Source organism: Anser anser (assembly GCF_964211835.1).
Source record: "Anser anser genome assembly, contig: HAP1_SCAFFOLD_353, whole genome shotgun sequence".
Classification (NCBI taxonomy): domain Eukaryota; kingdom Metazoa; phylum Chordata; class Aves; order Anseriformes; family Anatidae; genus Anser; species Anser anser.
The window spans coordinates 75,163-83,133 of NW_028154041.1; the positions used below are offsets into that span (position 1 = coordinate 75,163).

At 71.8% G+C, this 7,971-nt stretch overlaps 3 protein-coding genes across 3 annotated transcripts; all 3 read right to left on the bottom strand.

Moving 5' to 3' along the window:
- Positions 1-85: 85 nt before the first annotated feature.
- TAF6L (TATA-box binding protein associated factor 6 like) lies at positions 86-2,923 on the bottom strand. Its single transcript, XM_083853253.1, has 10 exons — positions 2,691-2,923; positions 2,497-2,583; positions 2,239-2,389; positions 2,092-2,142; positions 1,904-1,998; positions 1,739-1,813; positions 1,437-1,657; positions 1,211-1,343; positions 995-1,123; positions 86-908 (listed from the first exon to the last, which is right to left on the bottom strand). The coding sequence occupies exons 1-10, from the start codon at positions 2,835-2,837 to the stop codon at positions 195-197; spliced, it is 1,803 nt and encodes a 600-aa protein (XP_083709379.1). The 5' UTR covers positions 2,838-2,923; the 3' UTR covers positions 86-194.
- A 422-nt stretch (positions 2,924-3,345) lies between these two features.
- TUT1 (terminal uridylyl transferase 1, U6 snRNA-specific) lies at positions 3,346-6,671 on the bottom strand. Its single transcript, XM_083853252.1, has 9 exons — positions 6,415-6,671; positions 6,134-6,324; positions 5,851-6,054; positions 5,560-5,674; positions 5,133-5,478; positions 4,931-5,040; positions 4,725-4,847; positions 4,565-4,657; positions 3,346-4,480 (listed from the first exon to the last, which is right to left on the bottom strand). Exons 1-9 carry the CDS (start codon positions 6,563-6,565, stop codon positions 3,411-3,413), a joined length of 2,403 nt encoding a protein of 800 aa, XP_083709378.1. The 5' UTR covers positions 6,566-6,671; the 3' UTR covers positions 3,346-3,410.
- Positions 6,672-6,797: 126 nt separating this feature from the next.
- On the bottom strand, positions 6,798-7,896 carry LOC310890936 (metastasis-associated protein MTA2-like; the record flags this gene model as incomplete). The annotated part of the gene is made up of 3 exons (XM_083853259.1): positions 6,798-7,178; positions 7,278-7,426; positions 7,747-7,896. Coding segments are annotated over 3 exons (468 nt in total), but the record flags the coding sequence as incomplete, so codon positions are not given.
- Positions 7,897-7,971: the final 75 nt, after the last annotated feature.

Sequence of the window (7,971 nt, forward strand, 5' to 3'; positions counted from 1 at the left end):
CGGCCACGGGACACCAAAGAGCGACCGATTTCACCGGGACAGGGGGCGGCAGCACCCCATCACCCCACCAAGGCCACAAACCCTCCACGCTGAAGAGCACCCGCTGCTTTATTAACTGCCCGGCTGGCACCACAGCGACCGGCCGCGTCCTGCAGCATCCCCGCAGCGCCCAGGGCACCCACCGCGGGCTCGTCTCACAGGAGGAGATGGAGGGAGTACTCGGCGCGAGCCCAGCGCCGCGCTGGCCGGGCGGTGCGGCCGATCATGGGCAGCTTCTGGGCGTAGCGGGAGACGTGGCCCGGGCCGTGGTGCTGGGGGAAGCTGGTCTGGAAGAGGCGGCCCCGGCAGCGCCGACCCGCCTGGCGCCCCGCAATGACGAAGCTGAAGCGGGGGGCACCGCGGGGGGCGAAACGGCATTTCTGGAAGACGTCGCGGGCCCCTGGCCGGTGGCCGGGCTGCCGTGCCGCGCCGCGGGCACGGGGCAGGCTGGTGGAGCGGTGCAGCGCCGGCCGGGGGCTCTCCTCCTCAGGCGGGCTGGCGGCGGCGCTGGCCGTCAGCTGCGGCATCTTTCGGGCCGCCCCCTCGCCCCCAAACGCCAGCGGCTCCTTCTCGGGGGTGCCGGGGGGCGGTGGCAGTGGGGCGGGGGGCCGCAGCCCCGTGCCGAAGCGGGCAGCCAGGCTGTCGCCGAAGAAGTCGTAGAGCTCGCGGTACATGTCGTGCAAAGAGAGGGCTGGCGGCGTGAGGGCCGCCGAGGGGCCACCGCCGCCCCCCAGCTGCAGCAGGGGCCGGCCCAGGCCCAAACCCGCCTCGGCCGGGGGGTCCGGCCTGGGGCTGTGCCGCGGGGAGCCCTCCGGCTGCTGGCCGGCCGCCTGCTGGGCCTTCATCTTCAGCAGCCGCTCGACAGCCACCTGGGGAGGGAAGCAGCGCCGCGTGCACGAGGGGGGAACCCCCTTGTCACCGAAGGGCGGTTCCCGAGTGCCCCCGGGCCACTCACCAAGATGGCACCGTAAACTTTGTGCCCGTCCGCCTTCACCTGGGCGTTGGAGACCGAGTAATCATCCAGCACGGCCTGCAGGTTGGCCCAGTAGGTGGAGAGGTGCGGGTAGAGGACACGCTCCACTGCCTGCAGGGACAGGGGCAGTCGGGGGGTGCGTTCGAGGGGCAGGGGCCATGGAAGGACAGTGCCGTGCCCCCCCCGGACCCCGCTCACCTTCCAGCCCAGGGCGTGCAGCCCCACCACGGCGCCGTAGTGGGAGCAGAGAGGGCGCACGGGGTCGGCCAGCACTTTCTGGAGGGAGAGGAGAATCTGGTGGTAGAGGCCGCTCACCAGATCGCCGTGGGTCCTGCGGGTGACAGGGCGGACCCGCTCCAGTCCCCAGTCGCCCCTGGGGACGGCGCCAGCCCCCTGGGGGACCCGGCGAGGGCACCCCCCTCACCAGAAAATGCGGCTGAGCAGCATGGCGGCGTAGTCGCGCAGCGTCCAGTGGTCGTTGAGGGGGTTGATGGAGGCGGCCAGGGGCTCCAGGGTGCAGTACATGACGCTGCTGATGAGGCTGCGGACGTAGGAGCCCAGGCAGAGGTAGGGGTTCTGGATCAGGCTGCGGGCGATGTGCAGCAGCCGGTTCAGCTGCTCCAGGTCGTGGCTCACCGACTTCACCTGGGGGATGGGGGGGGCGTGGGGGGGCTCAGCGTGCAGCTGCACCCCCCCTAAATAAAAATCCTGTCCCGACGCGCTCACCCCGCTGACCACGTAGACAAAGTAGGGCAGAAGGGCAGCGATCTTGGAGTTGCTCTGGAGGTCCTGCAGGGCCACCTGCAAGGAAGCCGAGGGGTCAGCCCTGCTCCCGGCGGGTGGGGGGCACCCTCTGGAGACCCCCTACCCCCCCCCCCCCTCAAAGCTCACCTTCATTAGCTGGGGGTCATCACCCAGCACAGCCCGTGTGACGTGCTGGTAGTACTTGAGCAAGTCGTCGGTCAGCGTGGAGACGGCGCTGGGCACTGCCGGGGAACGGCGTCACGGGAGGGGGGGCCCATCCGCCCCCCGGTGCCGTGGGGGGCCACGAGCCCCCCCGCCTCCCCCCTGCTCCTTACCGGCTCCCTGCGGCTCCAGGTTGCCTTTGCCATCCAGGTAGGACACGTGCACTGCAAAGGAGCGTGGCGGCGGCCCTGAGCGTTCAGCCCACGCCAGGCAGCGGAGCCAGGGGGAGCACCGGGAGGGGCACCGGGGGGGGCCCTCACCTCGCACAGCCGTCTCGGCGCAGCCCTTGGGGATGTTGGTGGCCAGGGCCAGCTCCACCAGGTTGACTTCCCGGTCCTCCTGGAAGTACAGCTCGCCCTCTTTGATGGCCCGGAAAGGCAGCGCGTCCTGGGAGCCGTAGCCACACACGGCCTGCGGGGACAGGCGGTGGTGGGGTAACGAGATCCCCCCTCCGGTAACGGGCCCGGTAACGGGACCCCCCCCCCCGGGAGGCCGAGCGGGACCCGCAGCACCCACACCTCCACGTTGCTCCAGCGCAGCGCCCGGTTGAAATCCTCCACGGTGAGCTTGCGCCGCCTCGTGTGCTTCATGAACTGCGAGCTGTTCTGCAGAGGGGGGGCGATCTGTCAGCGTGCCCGGTACCGGCCCCGGTAACGGTAACGGCGCCAGCACCGACACCGGTTCCAGCGGCAGGGGAAGGGCCCGGCCGTACCTGCGTGGCCTCCCGCAGCCGGTAGCAGACGTCCTCGGCCAGCAGCGCCGCCACCTCGTCGCTGAGCTCCACGCCGGCGCTCTCCGCCATCAGCCGCACCGACTCCCGGGGCAGCTCCACGAAGCGCCGCTCCTCCCGCTCCGCCATGGCGCCGGCGCGCCCGCCCCGCCTGGCCCCGCCCACCGCGGGGCGGGGCTATGCAAATGAGAGCCGAGGGCGGGCCCCCAAGGGGGCGGGGGCGTCTGGAGGCGGGCGAGCCAATGGGGCGGGATATGCAAATAGACGGCGGCGGCCGGGGGAAAGGGGGCGGGGTTATGTTAATTAAGGACGCGCGCCCTTCTCGAAAGGGGCTGCCGGGAGCCCCGCCGCCAGGGAAACGGGGCTCGGCGGGGCGGGAACGGAGGGAGACCGGGAAACGGAGGCGTTGGGACACGGTGCAAGCGGCGGAGAACATGGGGAAGGCATGGGCTGGACAAGCCGGGCGGCCTCGTCGTGACTGCAGCAGTGGGGGTACGCGATGAGCCCGTGCCGGGAAAATACAAACCTTTCCGTTGTCCCTGCTGTTACTGGGGCGTCGCTTCGGTGCTGGCGACGTCATTAAAATATTACCAGAGCTGCCCAGATCCCACTCACACGCTCTCGCTTCACCACCAGCGCTGCTCCAAAGCGGGCCTTTATTGTACAAAGCGTAAAAAAAATAACCTAAGAAATCCGCGCCCCTCAGCTCTGGGGGGCTGCGCCCGGCCCCCAGCCCAGGTGCCGCCGCAGGGCAGAGGGCAGGAAGGCCTGCAGGAAATGGAAGAAGTCCCTGAAGAGCGGCCCCGGGGCCGGGCTCGGGGCCAGGCGAAGCAGCACCCGCGGCTCCCGCTGCGTCCCTCCCGCCAGCCGGGCGCTGGCCTCGAAGCGGAGCAGCGGCTCGGGCGGCCGCGCGGCTCCCTCGTGCTGCACGATGGCCTCCGACACCTTCTGCTCCAGCTCCAGCGGGTCCCCGTCGGGCTCCTCGGGGCTGGCCCCGTGCAGCAGCTGCCGGCGCAGCCGGCGGCGGCCCGTCCACACGCGGTGCCAGACGGCGCAGCTCCAGCTCGCCGCCACCTCCTCCTCCTCCTCCTCCTCAGGGCCGTTCACCCGCGGCCTCTTGGTGCCGGGCAGCGCAGCGCTGTCCGTCCCCTCAGGCTGGGGCCGCTTGGAGCCCACCGGCGTCTGCAGGGGTTCCTCCTCCAGTCCCGCGGCATCGCCGGGTGGCTCCTCACCCAGCGCGGGGTCCTCGGGGAGGCTTTGCTCGGCTCCAGAGCCTCCCACCTGCTTCTGCGGCTTCCCCGGGGCGCAGCCGCACTGGAGGACGTCGCGCAGCACGAAGGCGATGGCGGCGCAGATCTCCTTGAACCCGCAGCCGCCGGGCTCCTCGCAGAGCTGCTCGGGGGGACGGGTGGCAGCCAGAGGGATGGAGATGAGGAAAGAACCGGCGCCTGCCCCCGGCTCCACGGCGCCCGGCTGGAAGAGCCGCGCCAGGCCCCAGCCCCGGCCCTTGGTGGACTTGCGGCAGTACTGCAGGCTGCGGCAGTACTTGGCGGCGGCGCGGCAGCAGCGCCCCAAGCGCGACGCCGTCTTCTCGTTGACGTTGGCCGCCACGTTGTGGCTCAGCTCGAAAGGGTCCTGCAGGTTGAGGGACCCCAGCTTGAAGGGCTCACCAGCCTCCGGCAGGGGCAGCGCCCGGCCCTCCCGCAGCGACACCACTTGCCCTGAGAAGTCGAAGTCCCCGAAGACGCGGAAGAATTCGGCCAGCAGCGAGCCTGGGGGAGGGAGGCAAGCAGTGAGGGCAGCGCCCGGGTCCTCAGCCCCACCGCCTTCCCCCGGCCCCGTTCCCGAAAGCTCACTGGGGCTCTCGCTGTTGGCGCTGGGTTCCAGCAACGCCGCATCCCTGGGGAAGCTGCAGTCCCAGCCGGCCACCACGACGCGGTCCTCGTCCCCTAAATTAAAGCAGTCCTAAAAAAACAGCCCTGCCGGACGGACAGACGGACAGATGGAGAGCCTTACCTGCCAGCTCACGCAGCCGAGCGACCGTGGGCAGCACCAGGGGGCTGCGCGTCTGCAGGAAGAACAGCACCAGCAGCGTCAGTGCGTAGTTGGTGAGGAGGGGGCCGCCCCCGGCAGGGTTTCCTGAGGGGGGGGACAGCGTCAGAGCGGCCCCATGCGCGCCCCCCGCCTGCCAAAGTCCCTGCTGAGCCCCCGGCCACGCTCACCCGCCAGGCCCTGCTGCTTGGCCCACAGCCGCACCGCGTAGACCAGCGGCCGCACGCGCTTGTCAGCCTCGCCACAGAGCCGCAGGAACTGCGTGTTGTGCAGCGCCAGCCTGTGGGGACGGGGGTGTCACAAAATGGGGGCCAGGCGCGTCCCCGGGAGGGGAACGACGGAGCCTCCGCCACCCCCGCGCGCCCCCAAAACCTGTTGTCGATGGAGATGTCACCCGCCAAACCCGACTGCTTGTGGCTGAACTTAACGACGGGGCGGCGGGCGGAGGGGACGGCCCGGACGCGGCGCACGCCTGGCACGCAGCGGCGCAGCACGGCCGCCACCAGCTCCAGCACCTCCGGCGGCGAGGCCGACGCCAGGTCGATGTCGCTCAGGATGGATTCCTCTGCCCCGGGATCGCCAGAGGATCCGGCCCCGGGGGCTCCCCGCGCTGACGTCTGGAGGGATTTGGTGGGCTCCAAGTCGAGGAGCAGGTCCAGGTCGCAGCCGTGGGCGTCGAAGCCGTTGACGGAGGAGCCGAAGGGCAGCACGGCGCAGCCTGGGCAGGAGGAGACGGTGCCCGTGGTCGCACAACGGCCGCACCACGCGCTCGCACGCCAGGCAGGAAACGGGGACTCACCAGGGAAGAATTCGGAGAAAACCTCCTGGAAGAGCGTGACCAGGAGGTGCCGCAGGCGACGCTCGCCCTCGCTCAGCTCCAGCAGCCCCACCAGCTGCTCCATCTGGGCGTCCACCTGCGGGGAAAAGCCTCGTCACCGGCCCACGGAGACCCCGCACACCCCAAAAAACCCCGCCGGCCCTCGGACATCCCTCCCCATTCCCCAAGGGACCCCCCTCGCTCCTTGGGGGACCCCAAATCCCCTGCGGGGACCTCCCACGAAGAATCCCGAGCGCCCCCAGCCCCGCTCACATCTGCGGCCTGGCACAACGCCTGCTCCAGCTGCCCAGCACCGAGGGGCTCCCGGCGGGCGCCACGTCCCGGCGAAGGGCGGGCGAAATCTTTTTGCTCCCGGGGCCGGACGCGGAGGCTCCGACCGGCCAAGGCGTGCTGGGGCTGCGCCAACGCCCGCTCCCGGCTCGCCGCCTCCCGCAGCTCCACGATGGCGTAGGCGCCCTGCAGGGGGGGGGGGTTAAGCGTCAGCCCCCCCCGGGGCTCCCTCCCGGTTCCCGGTGCCCCCTCCGGTTCCCGGTACCTTCTCCTTGTCCATCACCACGGCCGCCACCTCCCCAAAGGCCCCGAAGTAGGCGGCGAGCTCCTCGGCCGCCGTGCCCCGGGCGAAGCCGCTGACGAAGAGGCTCCGCTGCTCCTGCGCCCGCCGCTCGGCCCGGAGGCTCCGCAGCCGCTGGTGCTTCTTCCCCCGGAGGTGCTCGGCCAGGCTCGGCCCTGGCGCGGTGCCGTTAACCCGGTGCGGCCCCGGTGCGGCCCCATACGTCCGCTGCCCCTCCCCCCCCCCCCCGGTGCCCCCTCACTCACGGTTGGCCGCCGCCACCTGGCACAAGCGGCAGCGGAACCCGCCCCGCGGCAGCGGCTCCACGTCCGGGTCCGCCTCCGGGGGCAGCTCCGGGGCCGGGCTGGGCCCCGCCGCCGTTACGGGCTCCGGGCCCGGGCCGCTGCCCCCGTCCATGGCTGAGAGACAGCCCGCGGCTTCCCCCAAAGGCACTTCCGGTCGGTTTCCAGGGCACTTCCGGTCCGCACCGCCGGAATCCCCCCTGCAGCGGTCCGTCCGCCTTCAGCTCCCCCGGAAACCAGACCCCTCCCCCCCAGCACAAAGGTTCCGCCCCGGAGGTTCTGCCCCTCCCGGTACCGGCGGCGAGGGAGGACGGGGGGGGGGGGGGGGGAAGGGGGGGGCGGGCGCATTGAAGAAAAGCCGTCGGTTTATTTCCTGTCGCTACAGAACCGGGACAGCCCGAGATACAAAACCGGGGGCGTCGCTCCACGTACAAAAGGGTCCCGCGGGGAGGAGGAGGGGGGGGGGAGGGCAGCGTTCCCCCCCCCGCCCCAAAACCGCGCGGTTTCTATGGAAATAAAAAAAATACAAAAGGGACGCGGCGAGGGAGGAGGGGGGGGGTCAGTCCTCGAGGACAATCGGCTCCGAGGTGCTGGCGGGGTGGGGGGGCGCGGGAGGCGCCAGGGCCCCCCCGGGCCGCAGGGGCAGCCCCGGCTTCACCTTGAGGGGCAGGTTGGGGCGGCGGGCGGCACGGCGCAGCTCCAGGTGGGTCAGCGCCTTCCGCAGGGCCCTGGGGGCGGGGGGGGGAAATGGGGTGAGAAAGTGTGTTTTTGTGTCTTGGGGGGGGGGAGCCCCCCCATGCTCCTCCGCGCCCCCCCCCCGGCCCTACCTGGTGTCCTTGGTGGCCACGAAGACGACGGGGTTCGGGGCGTCGGCGGGGTTCAGCTTCTGGCGCTTGCTGGCGGGGGGGGGCCCAGCCCGCAGCCCCCCCGCCAGGGGCCGCCCATTGGCCGAGAAGGGGACCCCCGAGGCCCCTACCTGCGGGGAGGGGGGGGGGGGTGGAGCTCCCATCAGGCCCCGCCCACCCGCTTTGGCCTCCGCCAATCGCGAGCCGCCCCTCCCTCTCCCGGCCTGCCCACCTGCAGAACATCAATCAACTCCAGGACCTGTCAATCACTCCCACGTGCCAATCACCCGCAGGCCACGCCTACTACCGAGCACCCCCCATCATGCCCCACCCCCTGCCAATTACCCCAAGCCCCGCCCCCCAGCCCAGTTCCCGTAGCCCCACCCCTGTCAATCACGCTCAGGCCCCGCCCCCCTCAGGCCCCGCCCCCCTCAGGCCCCGCCCCTCGTACCCGGGGGGGGCGGTGGCCCTCAGCGGCCCCCTCGTAGCCCCGCTTGCCCACGAGCCCCGCCAGCCCCCGGCTCTGGCTCAGCTGGTTGCGGTTGATGGGGGTCTTGGTGCCCCGCGGCGTCTTCGGCTTCAGGGGGGCCTGCGCCGCTGGGGGGAGAAGGGAAGGGGGGGGTGGGGGGGGGGTCAGGGGGTGCTGCCCCCCCCCCAACACAAGGTACGGACCCCC

Excerpts from the sequence above, each read along its gene's own strand:
- TAF6L (XM_083853253.1), bottom strand. The coding sequence starts at position 2,837 with ATGGCGGAGCGGGAGGAGCGGCGCTTCGTGGAGCTGCCCCGGGAGTCG. Across the intron at positions 1,999-2,091 it reads CCTGGAGCCGCAGGGAGCCG|TGCCCAGCGCCGTCTCCACG; the intron begins GTAAGGAGCAGG and ends GTTCCCCGGCAG. Across the intron at positions 1,344-1,436 it reads CTGCTCAGCCGCATTTTCTG|GACCCACGGCGATCTGGTGA; the intron begins GTGAGGGGGGTG and ends TGTCACCCGCAG.
- TUT1 (XM_083853252.1), bottom strand. The coding sequence starts at position 6,565 with ATGGACGGGGGCAGCGGCCCGGGCCCGGAGCCCGTAACGGCGGCGGGG. Across the intron at positions 6,055-6,133 it reads TGGTGATGGACAAGGAGAAG|GGCGCCTACGCCATCGTGGA; the intron begins GTACCGGGAACC and ends CCCCCCCTGCAG. Across the intron at positions 5,041-5,132 it reads GACATCTCCATCGACAACAG|GCTGGCGCTGCACAACACGC; the intron begins GTTTTGGGGGCG and ends CCGTCCCCACAG.